Source organism: Prenolepis imparis, unplaced genomic scaffold, assembly GCF_030444845.1.
Source record: "Prenolepis imparis isolate NDT839.2.m4 unplaced genomic scaffold, iyPreImpa1.0 SCAF_15, whole genome shotgun sequence".
In the NCBI taxonomy this organism is placed as follows: domain Eukaryota; kingdom Metazoa; phylum Arthropoda; class Insecta; order Hymenoptera; family Formicidae; genus Prenolepis; species Prenolepis imparis.
Genome location: NW_028141173.1, coordinates 57,978 through 81,872, shown reverse-complemented (window position 1 = coordinate 81,872; position 23,895 = coordinate 57,978). Strand labels below are relative to the sequence as shown.

The window sequence follows — 23,895 nt, the reverse complement described above, 5'->3', positions numbered from 1 at the left end:
TATTTTGGCGATATACATATATATGTATATATGTATATTCGCGACATGTAATATCAAACGTTGCTATAGATTAATAGACGATAGATGGTAGCAGAGTATGGAATAATAGCACAGATTATACCATTGACTGCGCGAGATCGTTGCCCGCCTGTCCGCCTCTGTCGCGTAGGAGGGGCAGGGGGAGGAGGCGTAGGTGGCGCTTCGAGCTTCGAGCACTGCTCGGAGTTCGGAGGAACGCTCGGGACTTGAGACTTGAGACTGACTTCAGTCGGTGCGTGCGAGCGGGTCGGGTTGGTGTGGATCGGTGGTTGTTGGTCGCGGTGGTCGTTGATCGTTGGCTCGTGTCGATCGTCGTTGTGCCGTGCTTTCGATTCTTCGCGCATTCTTCTTTCATTTCTTCGCGGAGATACTTTATATTATCGACTTTATGATGTGTGTATATCGTCTCAATCTCGTGAACGCGGACGTCGCGATTCGTTTGTTCGCGGATGAGTTTCTTTCGAGTTTGTTTGCGCGCGCAATATAGAGATATTCTGATCTGCATCTGTTATTGAGACTACGGTAAGTGTTTTATATTACAACGCCATGGTGTGTGATAATATTTTTACGTGTATCGCGCGATATAGCGAATAGCAAAAATATTAGGCAGCGTGTGTAAGATTTCCGAATGCCGCATAATATGTCGTGTTAGGTAAAACTATTCCTTCTCCCTACCCCCTCCCTTCCCACCTCCCCCGGAAGCGATTATTGCCCGTGAAAATGAGTGGTTGCTACCGACACCGACGCGTTACGCAATATTTAAATTTGTATTTTTAGGCTTAGAGCGCTTAGAGCGACTGTGTGTGTGTGCGCGCGCATATGCCGCGCCATTCAATTCACGAGTTTACTCTTCAAAAAAAACGAAAGAAAATGTTTTTTTTTTTTTTTTTTTTTAAGACATGGAAAATACACGTTAAGAAGCTATGAAAAAAAAAAGAGCTGTACTTATACATGTATAATAATCTTTATTTTTATTCTTTCATCTTTAAAGAATCGTTTTATTTCTTTTATCAAAAGACGGCTAAAAACTCATCGGTTCGATGTAAATATATATGATTTAAGAGGCGATTGAAAAAAGAAACTCCTCGATTTTAATATATTTCAAATAAATTTCTCAAGTATTCGTTCCGATCGTCGTATTCGTGATTTTTTTTTCAGTAGCAAGCTTACAATTCTTTCACCAGAGTTGGATGAGTTATCGGTTACTCTATCGCTTCACTACTATTTGCATTGAACAAAGATTTGGAGTCAACGTTCGTTGCAGTACGTGACAAGGCAGGTAGAAAGAGATGTGTGTGTGTGTGTGTGTGTGTGTGCGTCTATACAGGAGTGTAAATTTACACAAATTTAAAATCGGACGATGTGTGTATAAGTGTTGAAAATGCACACTACCGGTTTTCATGTAGTTACATTCCTTACCTCATTCGATCTTGTCCCTCACGCACGCACGTGTGTGTGTGTGTGTGTGTGTGTGTGTGTGTGTGTGTGTGTGTGTGTGTGTGTGTGTGTGCGTGCGCGCGCGCGCGCGTTGATGGAGGAGTAAGAAGGAAAGATTCATTGGTAGTAGACTTTTAACGTTAAGCTCGATTCATATTAATATCCGAAAATTGCCGATATCTAGATTAGGCAACAATGAAAAAAACAATGTAATTTATATAGAAATAATTGTATACCAAATTTTCTCCTCTCCTCATCGATATATATATGTATATATATATATATATATATATATATATATATATATATATATATGCACGAATTGATATTGATATAATAAGATGGTCTCGATATTGTTGGATGCAAATTGTTTCACAATCGGTATCAATATAGGTCATGATCCGTGAGCCAACAATCAAGTCTCAGTCGTCGAGTCAAGTATTGAGCACTTACATTTCTAAAAATTGAGATATATAAATGATACACGCGAAGAAAGTTGTTTTTTTTTCTATACAATTAATTTTTCAAATCGATTGCTTCTTCTTTTAATTGCAATCTAATCTTTTAATCTTTAAGTCTTTATAATTTAATAAATTAATTAAACATAATTGTTATACAGTCAACTATTACAGAGAAATATTTAAAATTTTATATAATTATCATTACATATATATTTTCTTGTATAGAATGTTAAATAATTTTTTTTCCCATTTTTTTCTATACAAGATTAATGCGAACACATCCGTCTATATATTTATTCTCTGATTTTCTTTCTTTTTTTTTAAGTTGCAGTAAATACTAAATTAAATTCTTTCTCGTCTTTCAAACTTTTTTTTTAACGTTGAGCCGTTTTTTTAATGTGTCTATATGAATTTATCGGATAGGTGTTGTAAATGAACAAAGAGATTCGTCTATATCCGGTATTAATTTTCAGCAACTGTGTCGGATATTGTGAATCAATCTTTATGTGGTAAAGTTTTGATAAGGAACGCGACGGAATGTTAATTTTAACAGCCCAGTCTGCAGCATTGCAAGGCTATACGTGACACTCTTCGTGTCAATTTTTTGATTAAAGTATTTGCCCGAGAAATTTCAATGATGAGATGGAGACAAGAGTGCGATAATGTAATTCGAACCAAATTGCATTAACGTCCGCACCGATTGTAATAAAATTAAGAGAATTGTATCATAAAGAATCGTTCCCTTTTGTTTAAACCACGTAAATGGTTTTTTGTAGCGCGAATACGCACCGTGGTGGAAGAAGTGCCGAATTTTATTTTATCGTAGAAAAAACATAACGGCCCTACTATATTAATTTATCAATTTAGAGAAAAAAACAAATATACTAGGTCTACTTTTCTTTCTTACATACACATATAAATATATAGGCATGATTTGACAGATCAAAGTTTTACATCTTTTTATTTATACGTATATATATATATATATATATATATATATATATATATTTCCTATTTATATATTATTTACGCAATTGCATGATATATGATTTCGCGACTTTCTTTTCGATACTTTATCTATCAAAAAGTATCGTCAAATTATTCATGTCATTATCATAAATATAAAAATCATTTTTGATAAATCGTATAGTATTAACACATATAAGGCAACGATCTTTTTCATTTTCTCCTATCGTATCTAGAGTACATCGTATCGTATGACAATAATTTTTTTATTTATCATTTCCTATCGCGCGCGCGCGCGCGTATCCAATTGTATTGTGAGTGAATAAAAAATAATGTCTCCAAACGAAGATGTGTCGATACTATTTTTATTATAATTTTACCGAAAAAGGGGCTCTTTTGCGAATTAAACTTTAGTTAGTGAGTCAACTAGATCAAAAGTTAATTATTATACATATTAACATATTATTTAGTTAATTTCAAACAAAGTAATTAAATTAAAAGAATTTTTTTGTCAAAATTTTATATAAAAATTAATTAATTAGATAAAATAATTTTGTAAATTTATTAAATGTTTGCTCTCTCCTTCCCCCTTCCCCCTTCCCTCCCTCTCTCTCTCCTTCGCTCTCCTCTCTCTTTTTTAGTTTGTTGCGTGAAAATACCATTGATAAATAAAAAGTTTTCTTGCATTAAATATCATAAATATATATTCATTGTCAGTTGTATATATTTAAAATATTCACTATTGTCGAGCAGATTGTCGATTGAAACAACAAGTATAATTGTCGCGCAAGTATTGTATGCTATACATATATGTCGAAGAAAGAAAAAGACAAGATGGTGTAGTTATATACTGTGCGGATTTGATGAAATTTCGAAACAAAGATTTATCGATCATCTCTCTAACCAATTGATCAAACTTGCGTGCGTGCGATACGCGCGCATGACGAGAATAGTTTGACCCAGACCTTAAGAGATTTCCGCGAGGTCGGCAGTCACGCACCGCGAGCAACTTTTTATATTTCATTCGCCCTCAGCTTTGACGATGCTGCGAAAGGCATTTTTTTTCTAAAATTTTTCGACACTACTAGAAATATCACATCTCTCTATAAAAAGAGAGACTCCTTAAATAAAAAAACATTTATTTATGTTTCGTCCGCTTGGCTTTAAATGTTTAGCTTTCCTTCGCTTTGATTTGTAAACTTTGGATTTAAGCTTCTTTCAAATATCCGCGCAGCACTCGACGAAAATTATTATCTTTCTAGGAAAGATAAAGAATGTCGGATACACTAAATTCCTTACATAGCAATAAAAAAAACTAGATAGAAAAAGTAGCAACGTTTTCGAGTTTAATTTTTGCGCGTTATACCTAATACATATTACGTTTCGGAGATGTATAATTTAACAATGATACAATTTTTGCTTTGATAAACTTTCCTTGTTAACCTTCTAGCGGATCCTCTTAATAAACATGGAATTATTTTCAATCTTTTTATTTATAAAAATATTATATAGTATATTCTTTTCACACGTTCTTCGCTCTAGAATAAACTTGAGAGTTACGTTTGATTAATATCGCAAGCAAGATCACGTTGCGTGAGAAAATTTATTAACTTATGTATATAATTGAAGATGTATTTATATTTAGGATAGAACCAACCATTTTTCAATTTCTTTCTCTCGGCGATATGCGTATATCGCAAAATGTTGCCGAATATGTGTAATACGTCACACATAATACTCGTATGTGTAATTAACTTTTAAAGAAAATAATTGTTGCATTTTTTAATGGTATAGATTTTTTAATGGTTTTAATGGTTGCTATCTTTAAAAGCTGATTGTATAAATTTAAATTTGATCCTAGTTGAACACGCTCTGCAGTGTGAAATTTTATTTTCAATGTTTTTGTAAAATATATATTGCTAAATGTAAAATCTGAAAGAACTATATATTTTCGATACAGTACACAATTTCTTTCTATACCTATAACTAGGCGCTATAGAAGCTATACTTGTGTTTCTATAGCTATTTATCTTCAATTATTATATTTTCTAAAAAATGTATGGAAGCTGACATGATTAGCGGGAAAATTGTGTAATTTTAAATATAATTTTATTTGACGAAATGTAACAAAATTGTTTAACCGATCTAATATCTTTTGTTTATAAAGAATCGTTTATTTGATTTTAGGAAAGTGTGCGCGCTTAGCAGCTGAAGCATCAGGATTGAATCGTACGGTGCGGATAAACATCAATTGCAAATTTTGTTCGAATCGCGCCCTCGCCTCGTCGATTTGGATCATCATCATCATCATCTCTCTATCGTCGTCGATCCGTGCGTGCTTTCGCTTCGACTTGGTCGGAAATGTTTCTCGCGCGATCCTCGAGAGAAGGAGCGCAACGAAGTTGGCGCGATAAACATAAGCTTCCAGCCGCGTAAAGGCGCGAATCGCGAAATGAATAAGAGGCATCTCCTATATAAATTGGAACGCGTTAGACAAACAATGAGCCATGATATCCGCTCTTGAGTATTCAGGCACGAGCGGCGCCATGCATTTCAATTCTTTCGGCCGACTCGTCATCTCCCATCAGAGTAACGCACACGTCGCGTACACGCACACAAGCACAAGAATATAAGTACGGATGGTACGAGGTTCTTTGAGAGAAAGATTGGCGAGATTGCAGTGTTCCGCGCGCGTTCTTTAATGCGGACGCTGCGCCGCCGATCATCCTAGTTGCATTCTCGAAGTCGACGAGACGTCGTTTGCCAAGAAAACAAGATTCGAAAGGAGGAAGAGGAGAGACCTTGGGACCTCTCTCCGCGCGGAGGATTTTACGGATATTCCAAGATATCGGAAATATAATCTTGGTTCTCTCGAATGAATTTGAATATGCGTTTGCGCCCTGCGATATAATTCTTTTGAGTCCGATGACGTGATGATTCTCGCAGGATGATTAATTGATGCTGCGCGAGCAAACGATGCACGCGACGAGATCGGAATCGATATCTCGGTAAATATAGATATATATTGGTGATTACATTTTTGTCGAGTAGCGCGAGAAAAAACGCTGAATACGTTTACAACGAATAGATGCACGTGCATCAGTGCGGGAATTGCAGAGATGTCGCGAATTTCGAATCGCGTCGCCACAATTAGCGCGGCCCTCGGCATCGTTTTGCTCGTGATATTGCTAGTAATCTTGTGGTCGAATGTACGCAACGTAGACATCAGGATCGGCGGAGATGTCGGCCGATTACGAAACGATTCAACGCTCGATCGCATCGTCGATGAAGCGCGGAAGAAGCAGACCGACGACGGTGACGACGGTGACGACGATGTTGCGCGCATCGCTACGACATTGGAATCGATCGACCAGAATTTCACCAACGAGGGTGAGTCTTATTTAGTCTTTTATTTATATTCCATCATTTTGAAAAACAAAATCTCTTATCAAAAATTCAAAAATTTATATATTGACATATTTATGCATTAATGAAAGATGTACGTCTTTAATGAAAATATATATAGTCACAGATAATATCGCACGTGAGAAAAGTTACGCGGTAAAAGGAAAAAATTGTTATACAACATTACAAGTCTGAAATAAATAATGAGATATAATATATTCGTTAACCAGCAGATATAAAGGGAAACTAGGTTTAATTTGATGATAAAGAAAAAATCTTTAATGTAATTTGATAGAATTTTTTTTTATATAGAGCATTTTTTTTTACATTGCGCGTTTACACACACGCGCGCACATGCACACACCCTGTTCAAACCCTCTGTGTATGTTGGCAATTTCTAATAAAAATTGTCTAGTGAAAGTCAAATATATATGATCTGATTGTCACGAAACTCAATCTCGTGCTTCTTTTCCAAGCAAATGTTCCAAGAAACGGTATCATTGTAACAAGGTAGATAGAGATATACGTTTTCGCGAATTTGCCGACAAGCTTGCACGTTGAAACGCATACAACGCACAAACGGGGCTCTGCTCCGTGTGTGAGAGAGCGTGTTGTTGATAAAACGTAAAACGTATTCTCTTTGCACGGCCACGTTGGCAGCGTGACACAAAAACATCGTGCCTACGCGAGTGTATAACATATAGTCGAATAGAGAGATATAGAGATAAGAGAGAGAGAGAGAGAGAGAGAGAGAGAGAGAGAGAGAGAGAGAGAGAGAGAGAGAGAGAGAGAGAGAGAGAGACAACGCGCGACGGACGCTCTCTCAAAATGTGAACGATATATGAAAAACAGAAAAGAGAGAAGCTAGGAGAGAAACGTGTTAGTATAACTTAAACTTAAAAGTGCAGCCGCGTGCGAGCAGTGAACGCTATACTAAAAGTGCGTACGTCATGAGGACTCGTGTTTCTGTTCGAGTCAGCAGACGCGCGGACATCACGCGTTTAATAACCAAGCACAAAACGTTCTTCGTCTTCTCTTTGGGGAAGCATCTTTTGCCGCGTTTGCGTTTGTTTTCAACTCTTTTTTTATCGACAGATGATTGTAAGATTTCACAGTAAGAATACAATACCACTCAATACACATATACTCTTGTTGAAAATCGCCAAACCGATAAACTTGAAGATGCAATTTAAACTTTATTATAATATTCAATATTTACATGTGATTTTTAGATATTTTATATATGAAAAAAAACTTGAAATTTTTTTTATTAGTTTTATAAAAGTAGTCGAAATTCGAGTATTGAGAAAAAATAGTTGGCGGAGTTAAGTTTTATGCTTCAAAAAAAAAATGCAGATGTAATAGATTTATACATGTTATGTGTGTGTATACACATATCATTTATCATAGATAAAAAATTCTTGTTATTAAAATCCATTGCAGCTTTCGTCATTATTATTTTATATTATATTATATTTTATTACATTATTTTATATAAGCTGCTGTTATTGCACTCTCTACGGAAAACTATAATATACTTGGAAGTGTATTTATTTATTTTTTGTTTTAATGGAGCATATATGATTGTGTTGAGATTGCAAACAGTTGGTGATTAATCTGCAAATTTTCAAATTCTACATGTTACAAAATAATTAATATATCGAGAAATAATATTTCTCTAGTTCTTCTCTATGCCGATGAGCGACTTGCGTATTTTCGCGACACGCAAAATGGCGTCAAAGACAAAATGTTACAAATATTACAAATGTTGCGCGTTTGTAATAGTTGTAATATTTATTATATAAATTTTGTAGTTTCTCTCAAATATATATTTTGTGTGTGATTGCAAAATGCAGTCGTATTTCACTACTGCGCGGTTTCTCTTGGACTGCGCTCTAAGGAAGGTATTGCGCGTGTCACGTGTCGTTTAAGAAAGACCTTTTGATTGTTAAATCCATGTTTAAATGTAAAACGCGAAGCAGCAACGTTGAAGTAGAGACATGTTACGTTTCTTTGTAACAATGAGTAACGAATTAACTTTTTTTTAAAGCAAGTTTGTTCAAATTACCTCAAAGTTATCATCAGATAATGAGTATAGCTAGACGCAACCAGCATATATGTATAATTCAATTTGTACATAATCTTCGTTTTCGAAATCTTTCGAATCTTTTGAAATTCAATAATGTTACCTGAATTTGATTTGCAATCAATCCAGCACCTATCAAGGAGAAGAAATAATATTACCTAGTGTATATATGTGTATGTACAACGTATGTCAATATATTTTTCTAAAATCATCTTTGGCAGCTCGTCATCTGAGACAAAGATATTTAATTTTCTCTGATTGCATCTAAAAAAATTAATCACACTTGAACTATATATGCATACAAGAGAGAAATATCATTTACCATTATTATCTGAGAAATTTCAATTCAGAGATCTTCAATATATGTATATACAGATTATATACAATCTGATATTTGAAGCTCTTGGGGAAAAAAGTTTATTTCGGGTTGACAAAGTCGCGAATGCACAGGATGCGACATTGCGCTGTCAGACTTTGCGCATCTTCTGTATAAACATTTCGGCCGACTCGCAGAACTCGGACCACACTATGCTCCGCGTGTGTTATACAGGATATATTGGTCGATTCAACCATAATTTATGACCAAGACCATTCGGGTTAAAATAGCTAAAGCCAGCTGGCGCACTCTGAATGATACGATAACGCACGTTCAATGGTCTTGAACCTTATTGCGCCAATGCCATTTGTGATTTTACGCCATCATTATACTTGGTTATCCCGTTTTTAATGGATCATAGTTTGATATTTTGCTAAATTTTGGCCTATAATTTTTGCTCACGCTTTACATGTGTAAATTTCACAAATTTTTATAAATTTAGCTTTCATTAGGTTTTTTAAATATAAAGTCACATATGAATACACGAAGTATATGAAGCACATCTTTTTTTTATATCATTTCCCTCTCAATTTTTTCATGATTTTAAAATCACTATTTTATTTTTTCAAGTAGAAATTTTTTTTTTTTAATTGGCGACGAATGCGAGATTAAATTTAATTTTATTATTATCATCATGAATACTTTTATAAATATTGGGAAAAAATTCGAAAAATGAAATCGACAAGTTATTGACTATGACAATTACAAATATGACAGGTTGCATAATTTCGAAACGATTTAATCTATCATGCGTTCAGTAATGGTTCAGCGGTTTTTTTTTTCGTTATTTGTTCATGATAAACTAGATTCTTTCCTCTCCCTCCCTTCCTTTCTCTTATCTTTCTCTCTTTCTCTTTCCTGTGCTCCAAAGTTACTGTTAGGTGCTATTGATGTTTACAGTAGATTGATATTGAAGAGAAATAAGATATAATTTTTTTTATTGTGTTGTACATTTAAAGTTATTAACAAAAATCACCGACATCATGTTTGTACTGACAATGCTAATTGTCAGAAGAAAAAAAAACAAATTATAATTTATATCTGCACAATCGCTAATATAATATTTTCTAGCCTATAGTTTAATCGAAAGATTTTTTCATTTTTTCTTTTCATTGTCTTCAATATTATAAGCAATAGGTATACCTTAAAAGTTAGCAGTTGAGAAAGAAAGAGAAAGAGCGAGAGAGAAGGAGATGAACGCAAACATAATTGTATACGTCATAATAAGGCATATCGTGCGTTAGTAACGCTACAGCATATTTATAGATACGAAATTTAGATATTTACATATATACATTTAGATATGTTAATTTAATAATTTTGCCCAATATAGTATACATATTTGGCATTGCCAAGATAATACTGTTCAAGTTTAGTTATTATTAAAGTTTACTTTATTAATGATACAGTCAAACATTTGTTTAATCTTTTGAAAATTGTACGCAAATATTTTATGTGAGATAAAATATATAGATAGAGATTATTTTTGTTACACGTCACGCGCTTAGTAAGTGTTTCGAAACTGGAAAGCTCGGATATTTCTATAATAGGCTCATGTTTCGATACTGGAATTAAATGGCAACACATATGCGAGACACTGTAAAAGGTCTTGCTCTTATACCAACACAGTATCCGCCTTGTAGAAGAGGAAGGCGAGAAAGTCTCGTCGCAGTGTCACTCGGCGCAGACGACGAGACGTAAGCGCGGTCGAAGCGTAAACGTTTATGCGCGAGAGAAACGGTTCGACAGTAATGTGAGGATGAGGATCTTATATTAAAAAGACAATGTTGTCCAAACGCTATAGTTTAACAACACGCAAAAACTATATAGTTGTAGATTGTTAATACTAATATTTTACAATTTTTGTGTTTTTCAAATCGTTTTTTTTTTTTTACGATAAGTCTGCTCCTAATTTAGTTATATTTAATTTTTTTTTTATTCACACATAAATGTGAAAAATAATAAGAATAATCATCATCGTTATAAGGAAATATTTCATGTTTCTCTTATCTTTTTTTCCGGTAATATACTATTAATTTTTTTTATATCGTTTACAAAATTGTTGCGGAAAATTTTATAATATATGCTTTTATTCATACACTCTGCACTTGAAAGATATATATATTTATGACCAGCACACATTATAGTCAAACATATATTTGACTTGAAGAAAATAGAACGGAAATAATGATTATTGCTATTAGGGAAATTTCTTTTGGAAATTTCAGTACGCAAAGCAAACGTGTGTTGTTTGCGGAACGATAGTGCCGTCTGGCACGTTTCTACAGTATATTTTCAGAAATATTACGCTTTGTAAGATGAATCTTGAGCTCATAGGAAGTTGAAACGGATAATTACTATTACTCCCCGCTTCGACAAACAGTAAACGTACGGCAAGAAAATTTATCGCGCGACGTGCCAAAAAACGTAAACATTTTAACGCATTGAAGATTTAGCCATGCATTTTAAGATATTAAGCATCCTTTTGTATATAATTTTAATCGTATACTTGACATACTTGGGCAACTCTTGGAGGGACAGAGAATTTCTATACTTTATGAAGATGTACGCAGCGCGGATATTATACGCGCTAAAACACATTTTTAGATATGATTTTTCATTGCATTTACATTGTATTATATTATGAAAAAATATAATTCTCTATAGTTGACAGTTAATAATTTAAAATTTACATAGGGTGTGTTAACATCATATATTACAACGCACACTTGAAAAATTACAGAATAAACAAAGATTATTTCATGTTGTGTAAGTTGTGTGTAAGTTAATAAAATTCTTACCACTTTGATTTCTCGCTATTTCGTGAATGGAATATTAAATACGTTATTGCGTACTTTAACAAAAATTATATTTATTATTATGTGTGGCTGCGAGAAAAGGGAAGAGGGGAAAATTACACGCATCACTTTGCTCCATATTATGCTGTAATCTGTTTTTCTGAATTAACATTTTACGAATGTCGATGTAACTATATTAATCTCTCTCTTACGCCTGCAGGTTTATTAGGAATAATCTCAAAATAATATCAAAACATTTACCACATTTCGATCGATATTTTGTTCAAAGAAATGATCGTTAATCAAAATATGTGCGTGTGTTGTGCACTAAATGTTATACAAATAAGCAAGATGTTGCAAATTTGATGCTTGGTTTGTAGAACATTTACGTTTATCTCGCATGGTTCGTGATTCAGAACTGACATTCGATACGTCTTGTGAAAACTGTCATGCGTAATTATAGAACCGTGTGTGTGTGTGTGTGTGTGTGTGTGTGTGTGTGTGTGTGTGTGTGTGTGTGTGTGTGTGTGTGTGTGTGTGTGTGTGTGTGCGCGCGCGCGCGTGCGTGCGTGCGCGTGCGCTATGTATTTCTCCAGATGTGTTTCGCGTACTCTACCGAGGTCATGTTATAGAGGTAGAGCACGATATAATTAAACGTGGCTGCTGTTTAGTGTGTGAATAATTTCTTCAAGGTCTTACCATTTCTTATTTTATGCCGTTAAATTTAAATTATCTTATATCTAGAGCGTATACATAGGGATATCACACAATCCCTGTTGTTGTGCGCGTACATGATAAACTCTACATAATAATAAAGTAAAAACAACAAAATAATGGCAAAATTGGTCTGGACTGTATAGCGATAATTTGTCAGAAAAATTCTAAGTAATTAATGAGTTTATATCGATAAATTGGAAACGATAAATTATTTAATCATGTATTCAGTAATGTATCAATTCAATTTTCAAGTGCGTCAAGCTGTATATTCTAGCTGTATTTTGATAAATTTTATCAATATTGTTACCTGAGAAAACAATTTATGATTAATTATTTCGCATGTATCATCGTCATCTCAGTAGCGTATATATTAATAATTCCCGTACATAAACTTTTTTTCTCGAAAGAAAAATATTAACCGGAAAATGATTCGAATGAAAGATATAATTCTCTTTGCCGACACAAATTAAAAGTATGACTGGAATTGTATATAATTTCCGCCAAATTTGCTTGGATTTTGAAACTCGGGTTTTCAAAGTTTTGTTGAAATTAATCGCATTAAAAAAAAACCATGAAAATTACTTGTGACAACTGACTGATTTTGATACAAGGATGAATTTGAATACAAGTGTGTGTGCGCTATCATGTATTTTTAATATCATAAAGACTTTAAATATAATTTTTGTACAATTTCAGTACTTTTCGAGGAAACACAAAATACGAAGAAACGCAATAACGCATCATTGATAGATGTGTTGCCGCCGTTCGCTAAGGGTAATCTAGAATACGTCAAGCCTTTCAAAATTAGTCAAAATCAATATGAAGATCCACGTAAGTATTTTAAATATGAAAATGTCAACAATATAAGAGGGGCGCGGGCGAGTGGAGAAATAACCGCGTGTATTTTCTTTTTTTCATATACATGTATCTTAAATTTAACAAATTTAATTCAAACTTTGGCAAAGCTTTGTCAGATGTAAAAGGATTTAAATTAAAAAATTTGTTAGCATAAATTTTTTAATGACTAGAATTGAATATATGGCTTCTTTTATGCTTGCCTTGTATTTTGCGTTTTTAAATTTATTTCGAAATAATAAAGTTGAAACATATAAGTGTACCTATAAATGTATTATAACTTTATTGAAATTGAGTACCGTAAGTCAAGTATTATGCTGTTTTTTTTTCTAATCGAATAGTTTGAATAACAATGAAAATGCGCGAAAGAATGTATACTTGGCGAATATATTTCTAGTATAATTACGTTATATCGTGAAACATACATGCGTATGCGCAAACACACAAAGCAAGCTGTTTGAAACTAAAAATTGACAATTTTATGACCGAAAAATCCATTTGACTTTTCAATATCGTATATTTGAGCCGCATTCTGTGATTTAGTTTAGCCTTGATCGCTATGACATGCAAAGTTAAAAATGATTAATGCGCATATATAAATATATCAAAATTTTATTCAAGCATAATTAAATGATGCAATTAAATGATGATTTAAATTTAAATATTACATAATTATATACATAATTCGCGGATCTAGAATGTGCAGTAAAATGATCGAATTGCTAAATGTATATAAGTAAGAAAATAAGCTCCATGTGTGATACATTAAACGTATATATAAACTAACGCTTAACTTGTGTAAATGTGAAGCATTAAAACATGTTATTGCACAGAAAATGTGTAAATACGCCAATCTAACGAGATTGGAAAATGAATTACCAACATTTCTTTTTCCGTAACATTATCCTTTTCCATATATGTAGTTTATAACTTTTGCTCTACTTGATGAAAAGTCCCTTGTTCTCAGCCGAAGAATTTTCCACGGCAAAGAGACATCACAGTGGTCACTTTCGACATGCGTCGGCCGAAGTTTGGGATCCTCATCCGCAATATGAATTTACCGCCTTTGGGAGACAATTTCGCTTGAGATTGGCACACGACGCCAGTTTCGTATCTCCCGATATAAAGGTGAGAAAAAGATCGATCGTGTAATATTTCTCTCTCTCTCTCTCAACTGTTAAATCATGTTTTATTGTATAGGTATATATGCATGTATCTATAATGATGCTTAATCATTATAAAATTATTGAATCCAACAGTCTTTGCGTAAGAGAGCTGATGGTCAATCATTTTCCTACTTAATTGACAGCCTTAATTACTTGTTACACGCGATGGTGACGTAGGTGACGCATATGAGCGAGAACACAACTAGAAGAGAACACGCTGGTCATCAGTTGGGTTGCTATTACAGCGGGTCAGTCGACGGCGATCCAAGTTCAGCGGTCAGTGTCAGCCTTTGTCACGGAATGGTGAGTCACAGAGATTGAGCTTTATAGAGAATGTCTCGTCTCGCGATTCTTTATACGCGTCGCACACACAAGTCAGTTGATTGCAACCGATTACAAGAATGATAAATCTGCCAGAGTTTGTGTTCCATTGTATAGCGTGACTCGATGCGGTTAGCATAAAGTGACATTTCATTTGACAGTTGAATATATTTTTTTCCAGCTCGATGAATATATTTTAGGTAGGGTAGTAGGCTATCGTTACAATCATTATTTTAATTATTGTTACATTATATTTATAATATATTTAGTAATAACGCGCTCTTGGTGTTCTGGCTCTTATTACACGAATCTTTTCTCTTAAAAATTTTTTCTTAAAATTTCTATTCATCTTCTTCAAGTTTTTTCTTTTTTTAAAGGGAAGGCGAGATTAAAATGGAAAAACTTGTGTGTAGTTTTCGCTCGTTGAACATTCTTTGCAGTGATTTAGGTCACGTTTTAATTTAGCCATGGTTAGCAAGGTTAGACTAATCTCAATCGGTCGTCTGTTTCAGATGTATAGAAATAGAAAGAAGTAAGCACTCGGTTGAGTTGAGCCTTGATGTCTTTAGACTTTAGATAGTGAGCCTAGCTACTTGATCTAATTATTCGAGAGACAGAGTGAATCTCGCGTTTGCTATCGCGCGATCGCTTTCGCGAATGCTTTGGTTTGCTCTCTTCATTATTATTTTTCGATATTCTTGGTTTTGTCATTGATATTACATATCAGTGTTACTATACCATCCATCTTTATAAACGAATTGTAAGCTTCAAATATTTTTAAAATTTTGTCGAGTATATTTTGCTTAAAATTAATTGGAAAATATAGAAGTTTGTTTGTTTTATTTGTTTTCCTCATTTGAAATTTGGCTTGTCAAAAAAACTTTTTATTTTCTAGTTATCTAGTTGATATTTATTCTATGCGTCGGTGTCTTGACGCAGTTTTCGATGTTGAGAACAAATTATTTCCAAAATTCTTTTCAAATATTTGGGGATTTACAGCTAAAAAATTTGCAATAATAAGTAAATAATATCGATCCGGAAATTTTCACAGACTTTGTATAAATATATAAATATATACGTAATGTGTATCAATTTATCTTATATATCTCTCGAGACATGGTTGTGTGCCAAGAATTGACGCGTGCGCGTGGCAAGAAATGCAAAATATTTATTTTTGCGCGATTCAATAATCATCGTGTATCTTTTTATTTGTTTAAATTTCAGTCACGAATCATCACAATAGTAGATTATGTTGTTGAGAGAACTCGAGCTCTTGAGCTTTTTATCGTCAGCAAATTTCTATACGATTTGTGACAACGGATGGGGCGATATTAATTAATATTTTCACATTTATCTTGCATTTACAAATATGAGAATGTTTATAAATGGACAATAAACATAAAATTACATTTAATAAAAATCAAAATACAAAAATTAATTTCTTGCTCTTTTTTAAAACTCTAAAATGTATGTTCTTAAGAGAAAGTTCTTTAAAAGTACACTGAGAAAATTTTCTCTTAGAATTTATCCTGAAAATCATGGGTAATCGTGATGGGACAATATGTGGTATGGAAAGAATTTTATGAGAATTTCTCTGATTAATATTTATTACAATAAAAATAATATCTATTACAATAAAATATAAAACGTGTTTGATTAATTTTATTAAACTGCATAGTAATCATCACGATTACCATGATTTTCAGGGTAAATTCTAAAAGAAAATTCTCCCTGTGTAAGATTCAACATTTTATATCATTCTGTTCAATATAATTATGTCAATATATATATATATATATATATATATTTATTTATTTATATAATCGAGTCAATTTTCTTACATTAATTTTGATTAAAAAATGTATTAATTATAGTATATAATAACATCTCCCTTTACGACTTTGTTCGCGCACGTAAATGTTGCAATCATAAGAGTGAAGGGGGGAGGGGGGAGTTCATCGTATGAAATAATTTACAAAAATTAATTTTATATCGAACAAAATCTCTTAATGTGTTTTTACATATTTTTTAAACGCGCAAGTAAACGAAATTGTTGGGAAATTGCACTCAACTGCTACGTTCAACATAGCGCGTCAAACATATAATGGACATATCTCGGGCAATTCTACATTTAGCATAGTATAAAAAAAATTCACATTTCTTAATCTTTATATATTTCAAGAAAAAACGACACACAATATAATTACACATGTTTTGAAAGCAATTTTTCTAGATTCTTTTTAACCATGTATGCCGATTAACCAAGGAATGAATTTTACAATATTTGTCGGGATACGGCACAATATTATAAAAACTCTGTGATCTGCGAGTTTGACTCGAGCCGGTATGACCAGTTTTGAATCGACCCGCGACGACCTTGACAGAAATGTGTGAAATATATAATAGATGGAATTAATTGGAGATATTTTGTTTGCGATGACATGTACTCATATATATACGTGCGCGTTTTTTGCACGAAATTTTGCGTTCTTGTTCTTACAAGATATTTTAAGCAGGAAATCACTTTTTATTATATATTATATTATACGATATATCATGTTCTACACGTATTAAATGGAATCTAAATAAAGATAAGACTTTGGTCCGGGAATTCAGCCATCTTTAATTTAACGGTCGGTTCTGTGTATATAGGTACGCGAAACATTATGCACGCACGTATGATGTCTCGCATAATTTTTCCTCACAAGTCTAGTACCGCATTTTAGACCGCATTTTTCTCGATATTTTATTATCGCTCGTTTATAACTCGATGAAATCCCGTCGTCGCGGCGACTGCGGTATCTGACGCTTTAGCTTTAGCATAAACACGAATTTTCGTGAAAGCATACGTCAAAACGAGTCGAAACAAATTGCAAATTGCAACGACATAAACAAAATGCGAGTATTGGTTTTTAAAACAAGCGTGAAGCTATAGGCGCGAAGGATAGAGGATATGGGATATGTGGTCAGCGTATTTATAGTCTGCCAAGCAGTTGCAACGGTTGCAACAGACAAGTTGCTTACTCATGATCTGTATTGCTTCTTTGTAACGTTTGAAGGAATATTTGCGAAAAAACGTTTGAAAGCTAGCAGCCTTAGAGAGCAATTTATTTACAATCTCTTGTACAATTACTTTTGTGGAGACTTGTTGTTGTAACATTTTCGCAAGTAATATATAACGGAGGTATTTGCGATGGTAACACACACACACACACACACACACACACACATATATATATATATATACATACACGATACATGTATACGCGGAATATACATATATTATATCCTGTGTGCATTCTAGATATTTTTAAATAAATTAAATTATTTTTTGGAATAGAAAAAAAATTTCAAAATTTAACAAGCGCAATTAATAAGACGCGAATGTCGTGACGAATCAATTGTATCCATCTCGACGAAAGGTCGATGAATTCTTTGGAGCGAATAATAGCGAGGTCGTTACCAGCCAGGTTGTTCGAAGAGGTAAAAAGGGAGATGAGATGGGTGAGAGAGAAAGGGTAAGAGACGCGGACAGATGAGAAAAAAAAACGGAAAGACGTTCTTGCCAAGCAGTTCTCGGTAATACTCAAGTCCGTCTTTGTGCCTTGTGCGCGGGGAATAGATTCGAGAAGGCGAACGCTTACAAAAATGCAAATTGCAAACACGAGCGAATCGAGCAATGTGCTCGATGCCGGTTGCTGATGGTTGCCGGCGACTAGCCGGCAGTCGCGTAGTCAGCGTCGTGCACAAAGTTTCATTCACGCTATCTATTTAGCTCTAATCTATTTAGCACTGAGAAACAAATGCACAATCTCATTGATAAATGGTTGGCTGGTTCTCTCTCTTTCTCTCTCAGAGTACACGAGTATCTGAATATTTTTTTTTCACATACTAGAAGCTACAAGTGTTTGAAATATATAAGTGAGCTCTGTGCCGTTACTTTCGCGCAGAGCACGTGCGTGAAAAAATAAATAAATGAGAGAAAGAGAGAGTTCATCTCCGCGTTAGAATGTTTAATCGAAAAGTTTATACATATATATCGCGGAGTTGCCGGGATAGGATAACAACGAGTGGCGCTTCGTTTGTAAATAACACTCTTCTAATAGAATCTCTGTATAAGACATTGCGCTACTTAAAATAAACGAAAACCAAATCTTATATATTTCACATAACATGCAATGTGCAATATTCCGTCAGTTATATAATGTGCACTGCATTTATAAATAACTTTAACGTACTTGTATCTAATCGCGTTGAGAGAAGTGGCTTACTTAAATAAACAGTTCTCAATTCATATATTTTAAATTATTAATTTTTCAATTTTTTTCGGCAAAGCAAAGTATAAAAAAATAATTATCGCAACGATACTACTTTGCGACCGATTGCGATTTCGATCGAACGTAAAATATTAGCGGATACATATACATATACATATATATTTGACAAGTTTTGTCGCAATTTCCGCAGACTGGTCACGTGAAAACATCAATGGGAAGCTACTTTATTAAACCCACCGAACATTGGCGCGAGGATGACAAGGATTCTCTTGGATCCTCGTTACAGCACGCGATCTACCGCGTATCCGCGACAGCAGCATCCAACTCGAACGATGATTCCAGCTTTGATCTTCCCCAAGACAAAGTTGAGAGTCGCAACTGTGGGGTGATGGGTAAGTTATTGGGTATATTTTACTATATATATATATATATATATATATTTCGAAATAATTTTCTCTTTACCATTTTATTTAGCACGGCTTTACGCGCTTTATTATTCACTGCCAAAACAATCGTTGACCCTAGAGCTTGGTATACCTACTAACAATACGCGTCCTAAGCTATATTAGTGACTATAGATTGATATAATTACGTGCGTGCGTGTGCAAAGGAGCGTACGTACATTGCGAGAATATGAATTTATTTGACATATTTACGATGATAATAATATATTCGCGTCGATTGATATACATATTTGGATTTGGATATATTTCGAAACTTGCGCGCGCGCGCGCACACACGCTACACACGAGATGAGACTCGAAGGAAAAGAGGCGTCGCGTCTTTTCTTACTTACCGTATACTCGGCACGACCGCGACCACCTGTATATGAAAACAGGTTCAGGCACACAAGTTTACGTCTTCCCTCGGGCAGATTCTGACGTTCCATCGAGACAGCTTGGCGACGTGCGTATGCTCTGCCCACAGAAACCAAGTCGTCGATGCGCTACATCCGTGTCGAAATTTTCTCCCCTCACCTCTCTTTACCCTTCTATCGCGTTATTGCAGTGTTATTTTCACTAACGCTCATCTCTCTCTTTGAATTTGTGACGATACAATTAACTGATTATTAACTAGATATTATTGCTTTTAGAACAATTTCTTCTATCGCGTTCCGAGTTGTCCGAGCTTGAATGTGTTTCGATCTTTTTGAGACCGCGCGTACCTATCTCCGATCTTGCGCAATTAAATGCCAAAGATTTAGATATGTGTCAAAGATGTGTGTATATATATAAAATATTTCTCCATGTAGCTCACAACTAGAGAGTTTTTACATATTTGATAACGTTGTTTTAAATGTATAAGAAAAAAATTTATACTAGCACGGAATGTCCTCACGGATGCACTCGCCGTTAATGCAAAAGATTAACTTGGGTGTAATTTTGTTGACGTTTTTATATGTATAATTGAAAGAAAAATGACGATTCCATATCGCGTATTCATATAATACGTACATTATTGATACATTACAGATTACGAGTCGGACGATAGACCCGCCTCGTTAACGGACGATATTTTTGCTCATAAAGTTGATGTCGGAGCGCGTTCGCGAGAACGTAGATCGACGCGAAAAACCGCATCGCTACAACGAAAGCAAGAAGAGCAGCAGGAATACGAGCGATTCGCAGAACAGAGCGACGACGACGAGCACCGTCTGGATTTTTTCCACAAGGTGGATTACGATGACAGGTATAGAGACACGAGTGTGTGTGTGTGTGTGTGTGTGTGTGTGTGTGTGTGTGTGTGTGTGTGTGTGTGTGTGTCGTGCGTGCGTAAACGCATTTATATTTCATGTATTTATACATTACATCAATCTCAAGTTTTATAATGTGTAATGTAAACGCAGCCATCAGAACGAGGAGGAGTACACTCGAGACCCAAAAATGGACTTGGATTCTTTCGTAACATGGAGACCACGGCGAGCTTTACCGCGTGAATATTTTATTGAGATTATGGTGGTGGCGGATGCGAAAATGGTGGAATACCATGGCAGCGGTTTAGTCAATTACATTCTTGTCCTAATGAGCACGGTGGGTATAATATATCATCCTTGAATATATATAATTTCTGATAAAATATATCAATTTCGAATCTCGTAAAGTTTCTATGGTAATATCTCGCAATTATAGACGCATTTCCTTGATTCTTTTCACGAAAGATTACACGATTAGTAACACGATTCAGTATATATTAGGATGGTCCCGCAAAATCTCAGCTCTTTTTTTCTCAATCTCTCTTTCCCTCTCTTTCTCTTTTTAATAACTGTTCAGTCTTTAATGAATTTGGAATAGATTTTTTCGATAATAAAAATACTCGAGTATTTCTATAGTTTACGTTTGAAAGAGTTTCTAACAAACATTTATAGAATGTGAATTTCGGGAAAGAAAAAAATTGATAAAAATATAATTAGTTGTGATTCCAAGAAAGTGTGGACCTTACTTGAGGATATTAATTTTTTAAAGTTTTATTGCACAGACATGCCATGTTAAAAATTAAAATGTGATAATTTCCCACTATATCACAGTTAAGAAAAGATAAATCTCTAAATTGTGGAGGCAGAGAATTATATTGCAATTTAAAAAAAACATGCGACAATAAATTGAGACAAACACTATATATTGTTGAACGGACGACAATTTTCAAATGCATCGATAAGGATCAATGGCAACACAAAACAGCATTGTTTATCTTTTATCAAAAAATGGAAAACGAAAAACACGCAAAATGACCTTGTAATTGCGAAATAAATTTTTGCTGAAAAAACGTAGTCATAAAAAAAACACACACATACAAAGAAAGAGGAAAAGAAAGGAAATAGCAAATATTCGTTCGATGTAATTCGACAATTAGCCTCATCATAGCGGGGTCATTATCGAGTATACGCTACGCCACAGTTATGTATCCCACGCGAAGGCCACACCTTACCTTGCGCGAGGGCAACATCCTGCGAGGAGTTTGCTTTCACGAACCCACGCTCCTCATTCATTCAATATGATTAAATCCTCTCTCTATTTCTCAATAACTATTAATTGACTTTAAGATTCATGATTTCTTTATGAATGAAAAAGTAAACAAGATTGAAAATAATGCTTCATGTTCGCACCATGTCAACCATCATAAATTGCGCGTTTTTTAGCCGTGTTATATCAATCTATTTTATAATATCATGTTTTTGTTTCTCTCATTTCTCTAAAAGTGCGATTTGAGTGCGACTTTTTTGTAGGTATAATTTTTGACATTTTCGTATTTTGTTAATCTTTATCGATTATCAAAATTTTTTTCTGCACCAGCTGCATTCGCATACTTTCATACAGTTGCAAAATGTATATATTATTTCTATCTTTTTTTTTAAATTGAAATTACGCTTATAATATATTTTTTACGACAAGTAATTACATTACATTTATTGTTATACCCATACTCGTACATATATACACAGGTATACACATATGCATAAATCCATTTTTAAATGTTGACATAAAATATAATGTAATGTTGACATAAATGTAATGTAATTACTTGTCGTATATATATATATATATATATATATATATATATATATATATATATATGTATACGGCGATATATATATAACAGTCAAAATATTAATATATTAAACTAAAATATCAATGATACTATATACAATATCAAAAATTAAACCCATTTTTAAATGTTGACATAAAATATAATGTAATGTTGACATAAATGTAATGTAATTACTTGTCGTAAAAAATATATTATAAGCGTAATTTCAATTTTAAAAAGATGATTTACATAAAAAGATCATATTTTTATTTAAGAGAAAAAAGCCTGCAATCTGCAGGCGCGTCGAAGAATTTACTGAAAATATTAAATTAGGAAAAGATGCATGGAGTTTAATTAAATTAATTAAATTGTGCAATTTTTTTTTTTTATACGCATAGTATAATGGAACTGTGAATTATACGATTACATGTTGCTATATTTACCCCCTTTTGGAAGGATAGGTTTCACGTATCTACAAGGACCAATCTATCGGCAATCCGGTGAGTATAGCTGTGATGAAGATTATCAAGACTGATGAGGTATTTGGTATCAAGCATAGCGGAAGTGACGGAATTGCGGCGGCCGAAATGTTGAAACAATTTTGCCAGTGGCAGAAACGTAACAATCCGGATGAACCCTCGCCCGAACATCACGATGCTGCGCTTCTTTTAACCAGGTTTGTATCAGAAAATCTCTGTATTATAGAAATATATACATTCTCTTTTATGTGATAGATGTGACATCAAATTGTCGTTTGATATTTTTATTTTTCTCGTGTAAAACAAAGTCAATAACATCTTGTGGCTAATTATAAGCGATTAAAATTTGAAATTTTTGATTTCTAATTATATAAAGAGATTTATATCAAAGTTATAATAGATAATTGCAAATGATGACTTTTTTTTTATTTATGGACATCTCTCACACTTTGACAAAATAATTGTCAAAAGGTTTATAGTTCAATGCTTATGCATACTGGGGTGTGAATAAAAGATAAATTTTTTTAGAGAAAATTTATGCCACAATCCGGGTCAAAAACGTTGCGATACTTTGGGCTTGGCTGAGCTGGGTAGAATGTGCTCGCCAGGATCTTCGTGCGCCATCGTACAGGATAATGGATTAGCCGCGGCGTTTACCATCGCGCACGAGATTGGTCACGTGTAAGTATTATATAATAGTCATCGCGGTCTTATATGTGACTGCGATTTATTTGTTCTTTGCAACTTGTGTGTACATTGTATCATTTATTATACTGTATACGCGTATATGATGGAGCGATTTTTTCAAAAAGTAAAGGATATGTCGCGTCTCTTTTGCGCAAGGTCTTGTGTGTGTTTCTATGCATGACTTGTAATAATACTATTTATTAGATGTGTGTTTTTCTGGACATTAAATAAATTTTAAATCTTAGGAAATTTTTTTCTTTTTTGATTTTGTGCATGACAATTATTCTTGTTTCAACATCC

At 33.8% G+C, this 23,895-nt stretch overlaps 1 protein-coding gene across 8 annotated transcripts in view; it reads left to right on the top strand.

Moving 5' to 3' along the window:
- LOC145946180 (A disintegrin and metalloproteinase with thrombospondin motifs 9) overlaps positions 1–23,895 on the top strand; it is a 38,836-nt gene that overhangs the window by 392 nt on the left and 14,549 nt on the right. For 2 of the 8 annotated variants that reach the window (XM_083055684.1, XM_083055681.1), the window contains exons 1-10: positions 185–561; positions 5,091–6,293; positions 12,982–13,116; positions 14,108–14,268; positions 14,484–14,609; positions 19,095–19,296; positions 20,377–20,593; positions 20,751–20,934; positions 22,891–23,105; positions 23,437–23,589. In XM_083055684.1, coding sequence (XP_082911810.1) covers positions 6,023–6,293; positions 12,982–13,116; positions 14,108–14,268; positions 14,484–14,609; positions 19,095–19,296; positions 20,377–20,593; positions 20,751–20,934; positions 22,891–23,105; positions 23,437–23,589 — 1,664 coding nt within the window. In that variant the 5' untranslated portion in view covers positions 185–561; positions 5,091–6,022. Of the gene's footprint in view, positions 1–173; positions 562–585; positions 1,315–5,090; positions 6,294–12,981; positions 13,117–14,107; positions 14,269–14,449; positions 14,610–19,094; positions 19,297–20,376; positions 20,594–20,750; positions 20,935–22,890; positions 23,106–23,436; positions 23,590–23,895 lie in introns of those variants that run through there. The other 6 variants (XM_083055687.1, XM_083055686.1, XM_083055682.1 and 3 more) reach the window with 6 other exon arrangements.